Source organism: Myotis lucifugus, unplaced genomic scaffold (genome assembly GCF_000147115.1).
Source record: "Myotis lucifugus unplaced genomic scaffold, Myoluc2.0 scaffold_333, whole genome shotgun sequence".
In the NCBI taxonomy this organism is placed as follows: Eukaryota; Metazoa; Chordata; class Mammalia; order Chiroptera; family Vespertilionidae; genus Myotis; species Myotis lucifugus.
Window position 1 is genome coordinate 381,089 of NW_005871381.1, and position 22,992 is coordinate 404,080.

The window sequence follows — 22,992 nt, forward strand, 5'->3', positions numbered from 1 at the left end:
CTATTATGCTAGGTACTTAATCATTCTTGGCTTTAGTTTATAAATATGAGGATGATAATAATACCTGTTTCACAGGCTTGTGACAAGCACTAAATGATATTCTGCAAGTAAAGTACTCTTTTCCAAAGAGGCTTGTTGTAATTTAATTGCAACAAGTATATATGGCTAATTGTAAAGCTAGTTACAATTAGTCATATATACTTTTTAAATGCTGTTTGTAAAACAAGCAAACAAAAAATAAAAAAGTAAAAAATTTTCCAAGTAAAATACACTCAGAAAATCATTTGCTGAGTATCTAATATGTGTCATGTTCTGCTGTAGTGTTTTAACTAAATACTAGTATGTATATGTATGGGACAGGGTGAGAAGGAAAAGAGACCCCACGCCAAAGAAATTGAACCTAGTAAGAGAGATAGGTAGGAGTAAAAAATGATTTTTTTTCAATGAAGTATGGTAAGTATCACTGCCTAATAATAGAAAATATATTTTTATTCTTTAATTCATCTTACTCTGTGACCTTCAAATTATAACTTTTATATCAAAGAATACTATACAAAGATAGCATGTGATCAATTGTGAGCATTTTTTTAAAATTATGATAAATTTTGAATGGATATTTATTTATTTAAAGAAAAATAGAATGTATACTCTTTTCTTGTTTTAGAAAGCAGTGATTTCTATCATACAGAAAACAGAAAAGCAGGCATTTCTTAACCCTTAGTAACAACTACTGACTGGATAAATTAGGGTTAGTGTTAGAAGTGAACAATGAAATAAAAAGGCATTATTATTAAGCTATCAAATGTAATTTTCATATTTAACTGAATGAAAATGATATTTCTCATAAATATTAAACCTTTCCCTAAACCTCAACAATTGTAGTCTGGCAGTGTTCAAAATAATAAATGTTAAGAAGTTACTTTGGCTACAGAATTATTTCCACAAAATATAAAGAACCATATAAATCCACTAATCTAAACTGTATTTAATATATAAATATCCAATACATGAATTATATATCTATAAATTTTAAAAGTATCTCATCTTATAATAAGACTAAATTTCCATTTTAATTTTCCATTAATGTTCAGGGCACTTGTTTTAGCAGCTGTTCAAGCACAGAACATTTTTTCCTTAAACAAAATAATTATTGCTGTAATAATCTGTAATTATGGTTTATAACTGCAATAATCCCAAAGAAATCAGTCATTACCATAGATCACAAGTAATCGTTAACTACTGTTAATGACCTATTTCTTAGGGATTATTGTTTTCGTAAACCATGACCACATCACCACAAATATGGAAGAGCAAGACAATATAATACAAATGAGATTATAATATAATAATAAACTTATTTTGTAACATTAAAAGCCATTAAGCATCTAAATTAAAGCACATATAACGAGAGCATATAATTTTCTTTGTTCAACACTAACTGAAGTGTTTAGTCTGCACAAAAGAAATTGAATACTACTACATACAGTAGTACAAACTAGAGCCACGTGAGGTATTTTTCATAATATAGAACAATCATTTTTAGTAGACCATAGAAATCTTTAAAAGATGGACAAATTCCTTGCTACTGACCTTTGGACTAGAAGGAAAAAATACTTATTTAAAATTTTCTATGTATAAGGCATTATATTAGAGACTTTGAAATGGCATTTTATTAAAACTACATAATGTACCTAACTATAAAAACTCCTTGAATTTATATTAATCAAAAATCAAGTCTGACTTATTTATTCAATATACAAACCTATGTAACATTAGTAAATTATTACTGTTCAGTTAATTTCATCAATATATCTTAGAACAGCTAATATCCTTTTGTAAGAAATATCCTTTTGTAGAAAAACAGGTCTTTGATTTCACAACTGAATCTTTTTCCATTGTAATGTAATATTTATATATATGAAAAACAATGTCTCATGTATATGAAGTGTAATAAAACAAACACCTGTGAACCAAGGCTTTACCAGTATACTCACTCCTATCTTCATATCCCTCCCCTAGCTTGTCTCCTTACCTCCCACTCTGAAGGTAACCATGATCCTGCATTTAGAGCTTACTATTCTCTTGACATTTTTCTTTCATTATATCACTTGAGCATATCATTATATGTTCCAAAACAATATATTTTTAGGATCACTTGTTTTGAGGTTTTATTAATTATTTCAAACTATATATAGTTTCCTAACAATTGCCCCCCTCCCACTAAATATCTTATCTCTGATATTCATCTTTAAGTACACCTATAGCTCATTCATTTTATTGTTATATAGTATTGCATTGTGTAACTATATTATGATCTATTTAGGCTCTGAATTTGCAGTCTTCTACAACAAAGAAGAAAACATGATCAATTAGATCAGTTAAAAGCTAGTTATAAGATAATAAACTCTACTCGTTATCAGCTTTTCTAGATACTGATTCCAGAGAAAAATATTTCCTGTAAATCATAAAGAAAACTAAAAATTAACCATCAAGCCACCAAAATATCCAAAAGGTTAAAAAAATTAATGCTTATTGGGGGTGGGTGGGTGAGGAATTGGGGGAAATATATAAAAATAATTTGCATAAAATTACTACAGTGATTAATGAAGCTACTTAAAATTGTACATACCATATAATAGTCAGATAAAATTCACTGACCTTCCTGAATTGCCATGTCCACCGTTATCCCAGAAGCAGAATGCAGAAGCTTTTGGTAATTCTGTGCGTTTTGGTCAAACAACTGTACAAGAAGAGTGCATGTCTTCTCATATTCACATCTGCTGACAGTGCATAGCTGCTCCAACTGCTGAAAGACGGTGGCAGTATCATCCAGCGGATCATCTAAATTATCTCTGCAAATATATAAGAACAAGTTTGCAGGCATTAGTGTGATGTACTTTATTGATGTTAAATAAAATTCCATAATGGATAAAGAAATAAAAGACAAATAGATTGGAAGAAATAAAATGTCTATATTTGAAAATAGCATGATTGCATACATTAAAAAAACACCCCCAAAAAAGCTACTTGTACTAGCAGGTGAGTTTACCAAGATTCTGGCATATAGGATCAATATACAAAATTTAATTGTATTACTATATACTAGCAATGAAAAATTGGAGATTAAAATTTAAAAAACAGTATCTTCCAAAGGTACCAGAAAAAATAAACTACTACTTAAATCTAATTAAATATATGTAAAATCTTAAGGCTGAATACTACAAACACTGATGAAAGAAATTACAGAACTAAATATATTAAAAAATAAACATGGTTACTGGCTGAAAGACTTGATATTGCTTAGATATCAATTCTTCCCCTAAATTAATATACAAATTCAATGCAATCCCAGTTAAAATTCCACCAGGATTTTATTGTAGATACTAACAAGATAATTCTAAAATTTACATGGAAAAACAAAAGAAGTAAAAGAGCCAAAATACTTTTTTTTTGGCTCCCTTATTTTCATAAAAATTTTATAGTCACATATAATACACATACAGAAGAGCTCACTCATCAGGTGTACAGCTTGATGAATTTTACAAAGTGAACACACCAATGCGACTGGCACTCAGAACAAGAACCAGCACGTTTCCAGTTCCTGAGTCCTCCTTATTGCCCGGAAGTCCCCTCTTATATACCCAAAAGAAGAGCAGATTAATTTGGCCTGATTTTGCACCTCATGGAAGTTATACAGTGTACTCTTTTATGTCTGCCTTCCTTTGCTTAATATAATGTTTGAGGGATCCACCCATTTTATTGCAAAATATTTATTCTAGAGCCAAAATAATTTTTGAAAAGGGAAACCACGGTGGAAGACTCATACTACCTGATTTCAAAGCTTATTATAAGATCACTGTATTCAAGATAGGGCAGTGGTCGGCAAACTGCGGCTTGCGAGCCACATGCGGCTCTTTGACCCCTTGAGTGTGGCTCTTCCTAAGCCTTAGGAGTACCCTAATTAAGTTAATAACAATGTACCTACCAATATAGTTTAAGTTTAAAAAATTTGGCTCTCAAAAGAAATTTCAATCGTTGTACTGTTGATATTTGGCTCTGTTGACTAATGAGTTTGCCGACCACTGAGATAGGGTATTGGCAGAAGGAGAAACAGTTAAATTAATGAGAATAGCGTCAAGAAATAGAACCACATGTATGCGGTCAATTAATTTTTGAAAACAGTGCAAAGGCAATTCAATGGAGAAAGAAGTCTTTTCTACAAAGGGTGTTGATATAATTGGCCATCCATATGCTAAACAACAACAGAAACCTCAAACCTTACCTCACATCACAAAAATTAACTAAAAATGAATAGATCTAAATGTTAGTTCTGAAAGTACATAACTTTTAGAAGAAAAAATAAAGGATAAATTGGACTGCAAACTTTAAAACAATTTATCTTTGAAAGACTACTAAGGAAATGAAAAGGCAAGTTATGAACTGGGAGAAAGTATCTGAAAAACAGATGATAAAAAGACTTGTGACCAGAATATACAGACCCCCTCAAATCTCAATATAAGAAAATAAACAATCCAATAAAAAATCGGCAAAAGATTTGACAGGCATTTTCCAAAGAATACATACATATGACAAGCCCATAAAAAGATGATCAACATTATTATTCATTCAAGGAATGCAAATTAAAACCACAATGAGGTACCACTACATACCTATTCGAATGACTAAAATTTTTAAAGACTGATAATATCAAGTGCTGGTGAGGATGCAGAGCAATTGAATCTTTCATACATTGCTGGTGGGAATGCAAAATGATACAGCCACTTTGGGAAAGAGTTTGGCAGTTTCTTACAAAATAAAACACACTTACTATGCATCCTAGGAGTCTCACACCTTGGTACTTACACAAAAGAAACAAAAATTTATGTTCATAGAAAAATCTGTACAGGACCATTTACAGCTGTTTTATTCATAATTGATAAAAATGAAAACCACCCAAATGTCCATTCAGATGTGAATGGATAAATTGTGATCTTCCATAAAATGGAATACTATACTGCAATGAAAAGAAAACAACTGCTAACTCAACCTGGAGAACTCGTAAGTGCACGATGCTAAGTGAAAGAAGCCAGACTAAAAGGCTATCTACTGTATAATTTCATTCATACAACATTCCGGAAAAGGCAAACACTATAGGGAAACAAAACAAATCAGCAATGGCCAGAGGCTAAGGGTGGGGAAAGAAATGACTACAAAGGGACCCAAAAGAACTTTTAGGGGGTGATGAAACCATTCTATATCTTAATTGTGATGGTAGTTATACAACCGTATACATTTGTCAGAACTCATAAAACTGTACACTAAAAAGGGTGAATTTTACAGTAGGTAAATTATTCCTAAATTTTTTAAAATTCCAAGATGCAAAAGATGAAAATACAACAGAAAGATTTAGTTTTCAATACCTCACAACTATGGCAACAGATTCCAACCGAGAAGTGATAAAGGCCTTCGTGATTTCTGGTGCATAAGTGTCTAATAAGTGGGGTTCAGTTGATTTCACAAAAGGAACTGAAGCTACCATCCTTTGCCACAGAGTTAATAAATAATGAACACTGTTGGGAGCAAACTCCCAATGCTACAAAGAAATAAAGCAAATGTTATTTAAAATGACATAGCTTCCTAGAATAAGAATTACAGAGGCAAAATTACTAAACACAGATTTTAAAATTAACTTTTATTCAGATTATATAACTAATGAACACTTAACGTAGCACATTTTGTAAATGCAAAAAAAGCATAAAGAAGAAACCAACAATCTCTCATTACTCTATCACCCAGAATGTTCACTATCAAAATGTTAATAACTTCCTTCTAATCTTCTTTCCATGAATATTTTTTCACAGAGGTGATATCATGTGGGAAATACAGTTTTAAAACCTTTCCCTAAATTTAAAAATAGAATTTTCCCTAACACCACTCTGTAAAAACTTGTATATTTCTTCACATAGATACTACAGCTTCTCAATTAATTCTTCAATTATTAGATACTTAGATGGCCTCTAATTTTTATTATAAAATGTTTAATGAACTTTTTAACCTAAAACCTTGCAATGAACATTTTGAGCAAAGTACTCTAATAGATATTTTTAAAATCCTCACCAAATCTTACCAAGAAATTGCTTTAAAACTACCTACAGTTTAATATCAATTATAAATTTCTTTTTACCTGTAGGCTAGTAATGGTAAAATTAGCAATCAATCTGATAACTTCAGGATACTCCTTCACCATAACTAATTCTCCCAGCTGATAATTTGTCTTCAAACGAGCCAAAAATCGACAAAATTCATGGTAATTACCTGGATCAGACAAACCCTAAAATATGAGACAAAAAGAAAGACTTTTAAAAATACTTAAAAACAAACCAAGCTGATGACCATCAATAAAATTCCAAGAGTATTTTATTAAGTCTTCCAGTTTTCATGAGAACTTATGTTATTTTGTGTCAACTGAGTAAATAGTAATGAAAGAAAACAATTTCTGCTGGATTTAATGTTGTTATAAATTATTAATAATAAGGAATCCAAAGTAGAAGCTTTGCAGGAAACTTTGCACTATGATGGCTAAATTATAATGTTTAGGAACCCATTATATTACACAAAAAAATGTGTGTGTGTGCGTGTGTGTGTGTATGTATGTGTGTTGTGGCTTAAACATAAGTCAATAGAAGATTTGAAAAATATTTGAGAAAGAAAATCCTATATAATCAAAGCCTAATATGCTGTGTCCAGTTGTCTGGTTGGCCATTCAACCAATCAAAGTGTAATATGCTAATGATATGCTAAGGCTGCTCAACCACTTGCTATGACGTGCACTGACCACCATAGGGCAGACAGTCAACCGGTCGCTATGATGTGTACTGACCACCAGGGGGCAGATGCTCCAACCAACAGGTTAGCTTGCTGCTGGGGTCCGCTGATCAGGACTGAGTGAGACGGGCTGGACACGCCCTGGAGCCTTCCCACGGTTACCTCCCAGGCTGGTCAACCTCCCAGATCCCTCTCCGGCCCCAATTGTGCACCGGTGGGATTCCTCAGCCTGGCCTGCGTCCTTTTGCAATCTGGGCTGAGGGACCCTCCCACCCACATCCCCGAGTGCACAAATTTCATGCACCGGGGCTCTAGTAAAGAATATAAGAATGGCCTCTAGAAACCCTAGAAAAGAGCATCCCACCCACCTTAAGATAAATAGTATATGTGCACACACAAATAACAGAAATTTATTTTAATTCAACAAATTTTTGTTGAGTACCTACAAGCACTGTACCCTCATGCATCTTCCAGTTAGTTGCTAAATGAAGAGTCATTCAAATAATTTATTGTCATGTAGGGCACAAAGTTTAACAAAAATAGCACAAGATACAGAAATAACTTTTGAAAGAGGCTAGGTTAAAAGAAAAGACTAAAAGAGATGCACCCAGTTGTCTGTGAGATCCTTGAAGATAGGGGACACGTGTTATGATCTTGATAATTTGAGCACTTTGCTCTGTAGCTGGCATAAAACAGAATTAAAAAAGTATTTGTTTAATACTGAAGGAATTTATAAGAAATTTCATTCAAATGAGCTCAAGGAAAGAACATAAAATAGTGTCTAATTATTAAGGGCAAATTACAAAAAGATATTTTGTGCTCACAGGTCTTTTAATACATGTAATTCCAAAATAATCAATATAATATTCAAACTAACTTTTACAGCCATGAAACATCAACATTTAGATGTTAAATCAATTAAAAGAATTATCTGCTATTAGCATATTACTTTCCACATATGATTGATGATAGTAATTAAAATTAAAAAATTTTAAGTGTATTGGTAAAATTTCATTTACCAGCAAAACACATTTTAGTTATATTAAATTGAAAAGGTAAAGCAAATGCACAACATATAAAAACAACCTGTAAAAACAACTGGTCTTTATGAATACATTTTTTTCATGTCCCCTCAAAATTAGTAGTAACCAAGAGATTTATATAAACTTCCTTAAATTCATCATTTAACCTTTTAAATCTATACTTTCGTTACAAATATTTTAAACTAAAACAAAATAAAAAGTGAAACAAAAAATTTTATGTAGGCAAATAATTAATAATGGTTTTGCAATTCTTTTAAATGAATATAGCTATTGAAGCTTTGCACTTAGTGCAGAACGTAGATTTTAAAAATCTACAAACTCTTATTTGTCCACAAGAGGGCAAAAAAGACATCATTTCATCATTTAAAGCCATTTACGCCAATATTAACATTCAGATTTATATTGTCTTCTAGTTCAGAAGGTAGATATAACTCTGAATTAATGACTTCGGTAACTTAAGAAGTGCAAGCGAAGAAATGTAGTACAACAGTGAAAAGCAGAAGTATACGATATATGACCTCTATTCACCTAGAAGAATGGAAAAATACAAGAGGAAGAACACAGAAGTCTGTCAGGAAATGTGCACATTTTTACTACAAAAGAACTATAAGGAAGATGAATATGATACTTCATATTTTCTTGTAGAATCATAATAAAGAAATGAGTTTACTATGCACCTTTCAGCAAAAAAACTATATTTCTATATGCTAAGTATTAATTCGGTTTCTTCATAAATACCTGAGGGTTTTCAAGTATCCGTTTTACTCCCTTAATTAAATTACCAAGGTACTTGGCACGTTCAGGACTGCTGAATAAGGACCTTCTAGTAGAAGCAAACTGAACTAAACATGAAAGCGCCTAAAAAAGAAAACAACAAGAGTCATTTCAATTTTAAAAGTAACTATGGCCACATTTGTCTCTACATAAAAAATATGATTTTTTATTTTTGTGATTAAAAAGCATTATAGAATTCAAAAATAAAAGCTAAAAATTTAACCTATCTACCTCCACCACCGACAACCCTTCAAACCCACATTAACATTTCTATTGGTGTGTATTCTCTTCTAATATTTTTTCATATATTATACTAGAGGCCCGGTGCACGGGATTCGTGCACTGGTGGGGGGAGTGGCCTGCAGGGATAGGCCAGCTGTGGGAGCACCGCTCATCCTGGTCAACCAAGCAGTGCTCCCACTGTGGGAGCGCACTGACCACCAGGGGGCAGCTTCTGCATTGAGCATCTGCCCCCTGGTGGTCAGTGCACGTCATAGCGACTGGTCGACCGGTCGTTCTGGTCATTCTGTCGTCTGGTTGCTGGGCTTTTATTATATAGGATATGCCCAGAGCAGAGCCTGGACATATACACTCAAAAGGCTTTCAACTGCTTCTGAGGACCAGAACTTTTGTGAACCCATGAACCAGGTGTTCAACCAAAAATATAGTATGGTTTTGTGATAGAATATATTTGGGAAATAGTGCGTTATGCACTATGGTATCCTGCAAATGGAGGGAGATGAGGGACTCCAACAACTTTACTGAATCTAGCATGTCCCAAATTTATCTGCTAACAGAATATTCATTAATATCTTGAGGAGCAATTTGGAAATGCTGCTGGAAGAGTTAGATGCTCTATAAAAATGCCTACCAAGTATCTATGGCCTAGTTATCTTCCTAAAGTTAGTACTTTACCAGATAATTTCACTACCTGGCTTCTTAATTCCACCACTGGTGCCCATGAAGTCTGCTGGATCATTAAATGAGAGGCCCCAGGTTGGTCACTTTTAGGTCAAACTGGCCCATATGTTTTTGTCCACATAACATTTGCTTGCCTGATTTTTAAAAAAATACAATTTGTGCTGATATTTAAATATTTCCATTTCACACATAATGCCTGGGTCTCTTGGCAAGGGTGAGAATAAGGACAAAAATCAGAGGATGGCATTTTCAGATGTTCTCCAGTTTGCCTTATTGTTGAAAAACCAACCAACAAACACAAAACAAAAAAAAAACTTCTTGGGCAATTCTGACGTGTAGAAGGATTGGGAACTACTGCATATTAAAAATATCCAGAGTTGGGGGTGCCAAAACACGTAGGTTTGAATCTCAGCTCCAATCGTTAGTTCATTGCCCTGAGAAAGTCCCCTTTGCCAGTGTGGTTTCCAGTATACATAGGGTAATAATACCCCCTGCAGGGCCACTTTGAGGATAAAGTGACATAAGCACCATATATTAATAGGGCATGCCCAATAAATGTTACTTTTTTCTTAAAGCCATTATATTCCATTTTATTTTTTAAGCACTAATAGCTTGTTTTATCCAAAACATAATTGTACACACAACGACGGTTTTAAACAACTAAAAACAAGACTATTGTGGTTAAAAGACAGAAGGCTGAAGCTTGGTGGCACCACCTGGACACATATGTGTCCTCTGAAACCTTGTTTCCAAACCACCATCTTAAAATCCTAGCTTCAGGAGCATATCCCTTAACAAAAAAGAAAAAGAAAAGAGTATTTTTGTGAATCTGTTTCTTCCTTCTAGGCGACAACACATCAAAACACTGATATGCACTTTAAATTAGGAGCATCTTTTTCAGGAAATGGCAATATTAGAATTCCCAACTTTACTTCTACAAGCTTAGATATTAAACTGACAACTTTTTCTTCTATCTTTTTTTTGTCCAATCTCGCCTGGTTTCTGTTTTAGATCCCACAGGATGAGGTTCAGAGTCTCAAAGATCTAGTATATAATCAAAGAATTTCAAGAATTGTTAAACCACATGATAGAATTGGATTTTAAAAAATTAACAACTGAAGTAATGAGCACAAAATCAAGTGAGCAGGTCTCTGTTTCTCCTTCAGAGATATCTGATGGGGACGGCCTGGCATGAGGAAGACCTGGAGACAGGCAGGGCTGAGAAAGAGCTAGAAAGAGGGTAAGAGAAGGGAAGGTAACTGATGGGGTGGCCAATTACTGGACTGAGGCCCAGAAAGAATGGGGACTGAATAGGAAGGAAGATAAACTTAGGAGGTTGATGGGCTGTGCTGGCTCTGGGCAGGAGCTAAATCAACAGTAAATGGCTCTGGGATCACCCATGAAATAGAATGCACTGTTGACTCTGAACAGAATCTGACAAACAGCTTCAGCAACACAAATCCCAGAAATGTAAGACTTTCCTGTGAGAGGTAAACCAACCAAGAATATAAGTAGAATTTTTAAAAGTAAATCTAAAACAACCTTAGATAAAGATCACAGATAGTTTTTAATGAAATAATAAATGATTTTTACTTACTAACTGAGATAGTAGTGGTGGAAGTGAATGATACAAATTGAAGAAAAGATCCAATGTTTCTGGTTCCAGAAAAACTAGAAAAAAAATTATTTTCTAATACCATTACTTAAAATTCTGTGATCTTAACATAGTAAGACTTTATCAAACAAACCAAGAACTCTAAGACCTCTGTATGCAGCCACTCTTTCTTGTTAGGTTTATTTTCTTTTGAAAGATGAAATATAGTGGAACCTCATTTCTCGAACATCTCCCATCTCAAACAATTTGCTTTTCAACCTGACAACCCTTTCATGCTGATACCTGTATGATTAGGTGGCAAACAAGTGCATAGGGATAAATTTCAGGAGAATTTGCAAGTCTGATAATGCCTTCATTCTACCTTATACTTGGAGAAAATGCAAGAATCTGAGACAATTTACCATTGTTAAAATCTCAGGATATTGTGCTGTGAATATTTTTGTGTTTTTTTGCTGCTTATAATTATTGTTAAATTTTCATTTTTACTATACATTTCCTTTCCTTTTTGTTAAATTTTCGTTTACATCTCATGTCCTTTTTGTTTTCAAAGTTTTTATTTATAGATTAAACAGTACAATAGACATGTTTTGTATATAAGAAAGGTTAAAACAGGGAATCATTTGGGGGTCCGAAACAGATTAATTCAATTTACATTATTTCTAGTGGGGAAAAATGGCTCAATTTTCAAACAGCCTTCGGAATGAATTAAATTCAAGAAACGAGGTTTTACTGTAATACAGAGATAGAAATTAATTACCTAAGGTGTTCCTTATTTCTATGTAGCATCTACTAGTACAGTTCTTACTGGGAGAATTGTCTTAATATTGTCATTTGTATTAAAGTAGTATAAACATTTAAAACTTCAAATAGTGCCAAAATAACTAAAAATATATAATAAAAAACAGCTGTACCCTACCCCACTTCAACTCTTAGCTATATTTACGGTACATACATATTTCTGAATAGCATGCTATATATTATTTCTTTATTCATTTTACTTTAGGCATTAAATGAATTTGTGACAGTATATAAGGCTTTAGTTGTCTAATCACTCACCCCACCACCCTCCACAATCCATCCTCTTAAAAATCTATCCACTATTACACCATCTGGGATTAAATCAATTCTAAGTGTTTACATTTATTATTACTACGTAAATAATGTCAACAGCTGAGCCAAGAGTACACTATCCTTATATCACATTTCTAACACTCTCTGGATTTAATCATAGCATCTTTTCTGTGCTTATTTGTCTATCTATCTTCACTAATTCTTTACAAATGTTCTGACAGATTTGCAAAATGTTCTTCATGACATTTTCCATATGATTAATAACATCAAATAACCTATCATTTTCATTTTCCCACTGCTACCTCCCAGAGCCTTCAACATGGACTGGTTATTCCTAAATTTGTTATATAATTATCTCCGTGTTATATCTGTTTATTGTCATCCTGGGTTGAGGCTCCCTTTTCCCAAACCCCGAATCTTCTACTTTTTTGGCTTGTATATTAAGTAACTTCTTGAAAACAAGTGCATAAGGGATAAGTTTCAGGAGAATTTGCAAGTCTGATAATGTCTTCATTCTATCTTATACTTGACAATTTCAGTCTAGGTTGAAAATAATTTTCCCTCAAAAGTCTGAGAATATTACTCCACTGACTTCTAGCTTCCAGTGCTGCTATGGGGAAGTTTAATAACATCTTTGATCCCAATCCTCTGTAGGTGACTTAATTTTTTTCTTTCTGGTAGGTTTTAGGATCTTCTCTTTATCCTTATTATTCTGAAATGTCATGATTATGAAGCTTGGTGTATTTTTTCCATTCATTTTGTTGGGTACTTGATAGGACCTTTCAATCTCAAAAATTATGTCTCAGTGCTATGGAAATTTTTTGGTATTATTTGTTTGCCAATTTCCTTTGGGGAAAGAGAGGGAAATGCAGTCACCTAGCTGCACAGGTAGTAGAGATCCTGGGGAGTTTGTGCAGAACTTTTTACCAAGCCCGTTCGGCCCCATTCTACCTTATATTTGACTATTTCAGTCTGACTTCGGGAATACTCTAGTGCCTTCATCTTTCTGGGATGTGTGAGAGCAAATCAGCTTGCTTTTCTTGGTATCCCTCTATAAGAAAGTAAGTTGCAATTCTGCTTTGCTTAGTCAGTTACTCTCTTCATTCTCTTTATAGCTTTGAAAAATATGTTGATATCTGTTGTCAAGTGTTGTTTCCCCTCCCGTTTTATCTGAAAGTTTCAAAACAAGAGTCTTCATTCCTTCTCCCCCCCTCGCCCCAGCCACACGCAATCCTGTTTTCCCCCTAACTCTAGAGTGGTCTTGATTTATTTTTTCCAAAATCAAAAATATGGAAGTTACTCTGAGAATTGGGGAAAACAGCAACTACTTGGGGTTACAAATCCCTTTGAACTTTTTGACTGCCTAGCAGAAAATACAGATAACTGTACATAGGCAACTACATTGTTTAATCCTGTGCCTTTTATGCTGACGATCCCTTATACTAAACTTTTTTCTTACTTGTTCTCCAGGTTGTTGGGATCTGCACTGTGCAAAGATCATCTGCAGATTCATCTGCTGAACTGCCAATGAAGTCGAAGTTAAGGCAGTTGAGGACCAGTTTCAAGACCTGCATTACTAGGTTTTGTTGACCTTCATCCTGAAGATTTAAAGGTTTGGCCAACACCTGAAAAAAGTTCAAAGTCAAATATAACTTTCTAAAATATGTCAATAAACAAATTTTCACTAATTTAAATAATTCTTCAATGCCAAGTTGAAATTAGCAAAAAAAGAGTTTGCAAAGTTATATTGTTGTACATATTAGAAAAATGTAAATCACTATAAAAAGTCTACAATAGACCATTTTCATATTTAATTTTGTAAAATGGAAATAAAAAAATTTACTCTTAACTGCATCTTGTAGGTCATCTTGTTTTAAGAGGTAACAAACACTTTATACAGCACAAATGTATAAATGTATGGGATTCATTCAAAGGTTTCTTGGAACAAGCTGAAATACAATATTCTTTCATGCATAAATTATCCTATTCAGCTGAGAAAGGGTCTTGGAGCTGTCGGAATGTGGGAGGACACTCACAAGCTTCTAGAGACCAATCTTGACCTCCCCCCAACAACAAAAGTCCCTCCTGACACAACCAGAATAGATTTACCACCTAGAGATACATCATGAAATATTTGTGGAGGAAATGATATAGTTTGGCATTCTGCTTCAAGAATAACACAAAAAGAAATAAAGTTGTTAGGCTAGGGATAGAGCTGAAACAAGACTGGTTTAGCCAGTTACTACCAACTGGTTTAAGGGTACAAGGGAGTTCATTTTACTATTCCATCTTCTTTCCTACATTTTTAAATAACAGGATCTTTCAGCCTGGCCTCCTACAGAACTGAAATAAGTAAAAAATAGTTGGGAAATGCTGTACTACCCCAATTAGCAAGCTTGAGCATAATGGAGCCCTATATTATAAGAGAACACAATAGAATCATAAATCCTACTATCCCTAATGACCAACATGGCACAAAGTGACAAATGGGAAAATATTTCCGTAAGAAATTATTAAAGTCAATTATCTTGGCTCAACTATGAATAAATACTGACAGTTGATGAATTAGGAAAACCTACCGTCATTTCATTGTTCAGCTACACCCCATTAAAATATGGGTAGGGCAATAAAGAAACTAAGTCCCAATTAGCATCTGCAATAAATAATCTACAATAGGAAGACAATGAAACTACTACCCAAAGACAAGTTATTCAAATCTCTTTGGATTTTATTTTACTATTTTCCTAGTGAGTAAAGGTGAATTTTTTGGAAACTCTTACAGATTTGTGCAAATCTACTATATTAAGATTGCCCACAACTCTTTAAAAGGCAGAATGGGAGAGGAGGACTCACTTGAAATTCTTTTGAAACTTAAAATTTCCTAAATATTTTAATAGGATATTGCATTATTAAATAACTTACCTCTTTTAGAAGAGAGCATGCTAGCACTAAGATGTCTTTGAGAGAAGTGTCACGAAATGAGGTAGCTATTTTCCTGTGTTTTGCTGAAGGTCTAGAATAATCAACCTAAAAAGATCAAGATGAATTTATTTGACCAGACTTACCAAATAGCAAAACAAAATTTACTAAGAAAAGGGATGGAAATAATAATTAAAGAATCATAAAATATCGAGCTAAAAGGACTTTTAAAAATCTACTGAGCTAAGTGACTTGCTTAGGGTTACTAAAAAAGTTAATGGTAGAGCCATGGTTAGAACCCACGTTTCTGGATTCTTTTAATTTAGTGCTCTTTCTACAAACCATACTGATCCCAAAATTAAAAACCAGAATTGGCTATACTTTCAAAGGCAATATAAACATATCTATATATATAAAAGCCTAAGCGACCGTTTGACCGGTAGCTATGATGTGCACTGACCACCAGGGGGCAGACACTCAACGCAGGAGCTGCCAAGCTGCGGTGACTTGGCAGCTGTGGTTCTTGGGTGACGCATCTAGAACCAGAGAGGAAAGAGCCCGATTCTGGGGGGTGTCACCGGGGGTGTGTCACCCTCTCGCAATCCAGGACCCCTCGGGGGATGTCAGAGAGCCGGTTTCAGCCCAATCCCCGCAGGCTAGGCCAAGGGACCCCACCGGTGCATGATAAAAGACAGATACTAAGACTATCAATTCCTGAACCATGTACCATATTTCACATTTAAGTAAGTAACAACTTCCCTGTTCCTCAGGCTCCATCTTTAAAATGAGAAATCTCTAAGATGATCTTCAAATTCTAACTTTCTGTAAATCAGCAAACTGAATCAGTTATATAAAAATTCTTCTATATAAGTGATATTTCTACATTCCCTCTGAATATTTTAATGATAAATAATTATTAAGAATAAATTTACTAAGACTAGTTCTTAAACCTCTAAAATATATATAGTCAAAACAATGCTATTAATATCATTAATATTTCCATTTATCAATAGAAAACAGCAAACGAAGTGAAGTCTGAACCCTGAACAATTATTAACACCATTCAGTGGTTCTCAACCTTCCTAATGCCGCGACCCTTTAATACAGTTCCTTATGTTGTGGTGACCCCCAATTTCATTGTTACAAATTGAACATAATTAAAGCATAGTGATTAATCACAAAAACAATATGTAATTATATATGTGTTTTCCGATGGTCTTAGGCGACCCCTGTGAAAGGGTCGCGACCCACAGGTTGAGAACCGCTGGATTAGAGCATCCCTTTTGCTACTTGGTAGAATAAACCACTTTCCTTGCTTATTTTACTAGAGCAGTGGTCGGCAAACTCATTAGTCAACAGAGCCAAATATCAACAGTATGACGATTGAAATTTCTTTTGAGAGCCAAATTTTTTAAACTTAAACTATATAGGTAGGTACATTGTTATTAACTTAATTAGGGTGCTCCTAAGGCTTAGGAAGAGCCACACTAAAGGGGCCAAAGAGCCGCATGTGGCTCGCGAGCCGCAGTTTGCCGACCACAGTACTAGAGTATTCATTTAGACATTCAATTTTCTGAGATGAAAAATTGTGGACCCATTTTCTACTACATACCTATATACCTTTACCATGTAGGCAAAGGATATTTTACTACTTGATGATTATATATAGAATACACTCCAGGAATAGTAGACTTTGCTTCTGAAAAAGCAGAATAGGCCAGTATGACTCAGTGGTTGAGTGTCAACCCATGGTAAGTAAATGTAGGTGGAGATAGAAACTAGCTTGAAAGAGTTCCTGCTGGCCAAATTTGGGAAATTTTGAGCATCAAAATATGTCAATAACAAATTATAACCTGTTAAATAAAACAGGAAACTAAGAAACCATACCAATATAAATAAATGAATAAATCGAAACTGATGAAAAATGAGGTATTTTCAGAGTTTTAAAGTATCTCTCTATAAAATACTTATTATTTACAAAGGGGAAAGAGTAAATCTACAATTGGAGACGCCTGGTAGAGACAGTCTTAATCAAGTGACTACAGTGAACATCATTAGTAAAGTAACAAACCAAATCATATGTTTCCAGACAGGTGACAATGAGAAGACCACAGTGTCACTTCTGCTATATTCTTAACAAATATGTACAATCTGAATCTAATAATGAAGAATTATCAAACAATCCCAAATTGAGGGACAAAACAACTAACTTTCACAAATTTCAAGATCTTGAAAGTGAAGGAAAGATTGAGGAAATTTTCCAGATTGATGGAAACTAATAAAACTGGTCTAATAAATGAGATGCATGATCCTAAACTGGTTCTTTTCTGGGACAAATGATGAAACTTAAATGGAATAGGAGGATAACAGTAATATATCATTTAATTTTCTAATTTTAATGGTTGTATTATGGTTATGTAGGAGAATGTCCTGTGTGTAAGAAATACACTAAAGTATTCTGGGGTCATGTCAGCAACTTATTATCAAATGGTGGTTGAGAAAAAACTTCTTTGTATTATCCTCCCAAGTTTTCTAAATAAAGTTTAAGACAGTTATTAAAAAACAACAACAATTTGGGTGTTCTCTGAATCATACTTTTATTAGAACTCTGTATTACCTGGTCTTATCTTAGTAACAATCTACCCACAGAAAACCCTCACTACCAGGGCAGTCTGTAGTCCTACCATACTATGAAGTAGGAAATGTTAAAAATAAATGCTGGTTTTTAAGATGAGCAAAAAGCTGATGGTGGTGTAAGCTAGATAACGGATACATTGCATTGCTGTACCATTCTCTTCACTTTTATGAGATAAAATATTCATACTAAAATTATTTCTAAACAGATATTTTTAAAAGAAAGTTACAGTCTTCAGATATATTTACAGAATATAATAGGATTAGCCAAAGTCCTGGTCATAACATCCCTGCCAACATAGTAACTCTTTTTCAGGTACTATTACTATTAGTTCTGGAGATACATCATAGATATTGACACACATCCATGAGGCAAGAAATTTTTACATACTCTGGGGAGGTAAATTAAGAAATCACTTTACATTTTAGAAATCCTTCCAATAAATCTAGAAATACTTTCTAATTCCTGATTGAATACAAGTAGAAAATAGTTATTTTGGATTTTTTTACACACAGAAACTATACTGTCTCGCCAAAGGGCATTGGTAAGTGGTCCTGGGCAAGCTTTCTCCCTACATGCATGTATGTGTGTGTGTGTATGTAAATATATGCATGTGTATATGTGGATACACACAACCACACACACACACACACATATATACATACAAGCACAGACCATTAAAGATGACACTTTTTATATAAAATCACTACATTCACCTTTATTACAACATTCCATATAGAACCCAACTTCTGCTTTTATTCTGTTTAGAACCATGCTAATTAAGTACAAAGTGAATAGGAGCAGGTGACGATGTGCTCAGCTGCTGAGCTCATAAAGGCACTACTGGGGGGAGGCGTAGCTTCTGAAAACTCCCCTTGTATAGGGAGAAAATCCATGCTAGCAAGTGGCAAAGTGCCAAGGCCTGTTCTCTGATGAGTCCTGCTGTGTACCCATTGTTGCGTACCAATTCACCAAACCACTTCTCTTCTATTTGTAAGCAAGTAAATTATACTGCATATAATTTATTTCTTATGGTTAGTATATTACTATGTATACAGAACACAAAAGGACAATTCTTTAATTACCATGGAGCAAGGACCATGTCTAATTCCCTGTTCTTTGTAATCCTTTCTACTATTGCTGTTATTTTCAATAACAATGAAAGTGTTCCAATACTTATCTCACCAATAGACAGAAAAAGACTTGACTATTCAGAGTTTTATGCAATATAAAGATTTTATATCAAAGAAACAGCATCACTTAGCAAACGTAATGTCACCATTAGATGGAAAGGCTTACCAGGTTCATTTCTTGAGTCAATTCTGAAAGGATTATTACTCCTATTATGCAGTGTTCCACGGTACCCTTCAGAGAAAATAACAAAGTTTAGATTAATTGGGGACATGTGATTGATTGGTTCTTACAATGTAAACCAGGTAATATTTACAAGAATTAAATACTGAAACATCACATTTTCTTAATCATATATCTATTAAAATATGTAGAAAAATCACACACAAGGTCCACAAATAAAAAGAATTTCAAGTTCATTTTTGGAGGATAAATTTAGAGTTGAGTGGGATAAAAGCTCACCTATCTTAGAACTGTGTGATACTCTACAAAATTTTTCAGCACCTAGGACTTATAATAAGCTAAACCTCAAAATATAAAGATTTGGTTTAATACTTTTCATAAAAACATGAACAAAAAACATTTTTCAGCTCTATAAATTCGCTTGAAGGCTACTGAAATAGCTGCATTCAGTAAATACTAAACAGCTTAGAAACTAATTTAAATCCCTCGACCCAATATCAGATAAGATCACTTAGGCCCTTTTAATACTATTTAACAGTGAGATGTGTATGCATTTGTTATGTATCTATAATGAAGGCATCTAATGTGGCCATTGCACTGGGGTAAATACATGACTATTGATATGGTATACAATTTTATAGCTTCTATGATGCTTTTAATTTAATCAACTTCCACTTTAATCTTAAAAATTTCAAATCAAAATTCAGATTTCATGTGCACATTACTAACAAATTACCCTACTTCAAACTCAGACTAGAAGTATGAAATAAATGCAGCATCTAATTATAGTGTAATCATAAAAAAACACTAGCACAGATGATATGCTTTTCAAGTTTTAATTTTATAGTTGGTCATTTCTTGACTATCAGAATTCTACTAACATTGAGCCACTAAGTGTAATTAAGTTCAAATTATCTCATAATTAAAATATAAACAAAAGAAGTGTGCCCTAATTTTTCCATTTTAATTCTTTAAGACAATCTGAACTGCTTGAACTGAGCTACAGGTTTCCTATTACTGATGCATCCATCCTCTGTGTACACCAGCTGGCATTTTTAAAAAATGTTTTTATTGATTTCTAGAGAGATAGGGAAAGAGAGAGATGGAAACATCAATGAGAAACTTCAATCGGCTGCCTCCTATATACCCCCTACCAGGGATATAAACAAGACTTAAGTTCCTACTACATCTCATCAACATTGTAACAAAACTAGAGCCCTGCACCCTATAGCAATCGGGACCCTTCGGGGGATGTCAGGCTGCCAATTTCGGCCGATCCCCGCAGGCCAGGCCGAGGGACCACCAGTGCACTGGGCCTCTAGTATGCACATAAGATCTTTGGTTAATCTCTTCCCACACTCCCCCCTTCCCTCACTCTGTTCCATGTTTCTATGCCTAAGTATTGAGCGTCTGCCCCCTGGTGGTCAGTGTGCATCATAGCTACTGGAACAGTTGCTTAGGTTTTTATATATATAGATGACATTATTTGCTGTATTTGTTAAGCATGGTTTTAACAATATGAATAAAAGAGTAAAAGTACAGTCTAGTATTTTATTTTCTGAGGTTTCCAGCATTGCACTATATGATGGAGTACACCTTACATGGGGATTAAATTTTAAAGTTACCGTATAAGAAATAGAATCTCATAAAGTCCAAATTTCCCCTAATTGCCAATAAACCAAAACTGAACCATCTCTAAATTAATCCAAACTGCCAGTTTTTCCTTGAGATTTTAACAGATCACTGCTTCTTCAGCATAGTACTAGCTAAAGTAGTTTTCTTGCAGGTAGGGTTAATTTGTATGAAAAAATACATATCTTTAAACATCTGAATGTTACTGAGCAGAGCATGAGGGTTATCCTAAGACTTATATAGCACAGGAAACACAGACTTAGGTTTCCCAAAACTTTAATCACTTAGGTTGAAAACATTCTTGAAAAACTAATATAGTCAATGTGGTATAATGTAAAAATTAAATATATTTGGGTGTACATATATATTTATACACCTTAAGTTAGCAAACTTGTTGAAATGCTAGCTCTATGCATTACTAGGTCACTGTAAAACCTTATGCAAATTACTTAACTTTTCTTTGCCTCAGTTTGCTCATTTACAAGATGAAATCCACTTCACAGAGATGTAATGAGCAATACCCGAAAACATTATATACATTTTTTGTATATATGCAGTACATAGATACACATGTTAGAAATGACCATACACTTTTGAAATAAGAAAACATAGTAATTTGCATTCTTCTTGTCTGGAAGTTATATAATGGCAAGGTACTCACTTACTGGCAATAAAAAATAAAGGACCTAGAGGATATATAATAAATCATAATTAATATGGTACTGGTAGCCACAAACTAACCATACAGCTTTAAGAAGAGCAGTTTTTAAACCAAATAATGATGCTCTAAATAATGTTATAATGCCTTTTTACCTGAAGAAATGTCTTCACATCAGCAATAATTTCTCTGAAGACAAGCTGGTCTTTTTGAACTTCAAACCATCCCAATTTAGTGATTTTAGCAATGACTTGAATTAGGGCTTGGATGACAAAGGGAGCCAGCTTGGGTTGTGATGCCACATAATTAAGAATGTAGTTTCCTGTAAGAAAATGTTCTGTGATCATTTCTACTCTTCACTAACATAATGTGAATCATGTGAAGAAAAACAGGTGGTGGTGATATGTTCTTTGACAAAAAGTTATTCCCTTTACGCTATGTACTTATATAGTCAGTTCTATTATAAGACTTATTTTAAAAAAGAAAATTTGTTCCAATTCAATTGATATGTTAAGGGATAATTTGAGTAAAATGCAAATGTTACTTTTGTTTTTGCATGATTTCTTACAGAAAAAAAAGTGCTAAGCGAACATAGAATACTCCAAACAGGCCAAGTGAACCAAGCCATACACACACACACCTCATCAAAGAAAATATACAGGTGGCAAATAAGCATGTGAAAAGATGTTCAACATCCTAGTCTTCAGGCAACTGCAAATTAAAACAACTGTAAGAAACTAACTTCCACATATCTATTAAAATGGCAAAAATGCAAAAACACGGAAAACACCAAATGTTGGCAAGGCTGTAGAGCAACAGAAACTCTCATTTACTGCTGGTGAGAATGCAAAATGGTACAGCCACATTGGAAGACAGTTTGGTAATTTCTTCCACACCTAAACATACACTTAACCATACGACACAGCAATCACTTTCCTGGATATTTACCCAAGGAGAAAGCGTATGTCCACATAAAAAACTGCTTTTTTGCAGCTTTACTCGTGATTGCCAAAACTTGGAAGCAATCAAGTTATTCTTCAGTAGGTGAACGGATAAACTGTGCTATATTCAAACTATGGCATATTAGTGCTAAAAAAAAAAGAAAAATGAGCTACCAAACCATGAAAAGACATAAAGGAAACTTAAGTGCCTATTACTAACTAAATGAATTTGAAAGGCTATACAATGTATAATCCCAACTATATGATGTTCTGGAAACAGTAAAAAGATCAGTGGTTGTCAGGGATTAGAGGGGAGGAAAGAATGAATAGGCAGAACACAGGAGTTTTAGGGCAGTGAAACTATGCTGTATAATATTATAATGGGGATATATGTCATTATACATTTATCCAAACCCATAGAATACACAACACTAAAAGTGAACCCTAAGGTAAACTATGGACTTTGGGTATTAATGATGTAGATGTAGGTTTATGAATTGTAACAAATGTACCACTTTGGTGCAAGATGCTAATAAGGGGGAAGTTTATACATGTGTGGGGGCAAGAGGCATAGGGGAATTCTGGATTTTGGGCTGAATTTTGCTGTGAACCTAAAACTGCTTTAAAAAAAAAGTCAATTTAAA

At 33.9% G+C, this 22,992-nt stretch overlaps 1 protein-coding gene across 1 annotated transcript in view; it reads right to left on the minus strand.

Moving 5' to 3' along the window:
- Nucleotides 1-22,992, minus strand: part of RANBP17 (RAN binding protein 17) — a 210,124-nt gene that overhangs the window by 183,382 nt on the left and 3,750 nt on the right. Inside the window, exons 3-11 of the mRNA XM_023764505.1 lie at nt 21,563-21,729; nt 19,103-19,168; nt 15,172-15,276; nt 13,709-13,874; nt 11,161-11,234; nt 8,607-8,726; nt 6,185-6,331; nt 5,421-5,593; nt 2,659-2,852 (exon numbers count right to left, since the gene is read on the minus strand). Coding sequence (XP_023620273.1) covers nt 2,659-2,852; nt 5,421-5,593; nt 6,185-6,331; nt 8,607-8,726; nt 11,161-11,234; nt 13,709-13,874; nt 15,172-15,276; nt 19,103-19,111 — 988 coding nt within the window. The 5' untranslated portion in view covers nt 19,112-19,168; nt 21,563-21,729. The remainder of the gene's footprint in view (nt 1-2,658; nt 2,853-5,420; nt 5,594-6,184; nt 6,332-8,606; nt 8,727-11,160; nt 11,235-13,708; nt 13,875-15,171; nt 15,277-19,102; nt 19,169-21,562; nt 21,730-22,992) is intronic.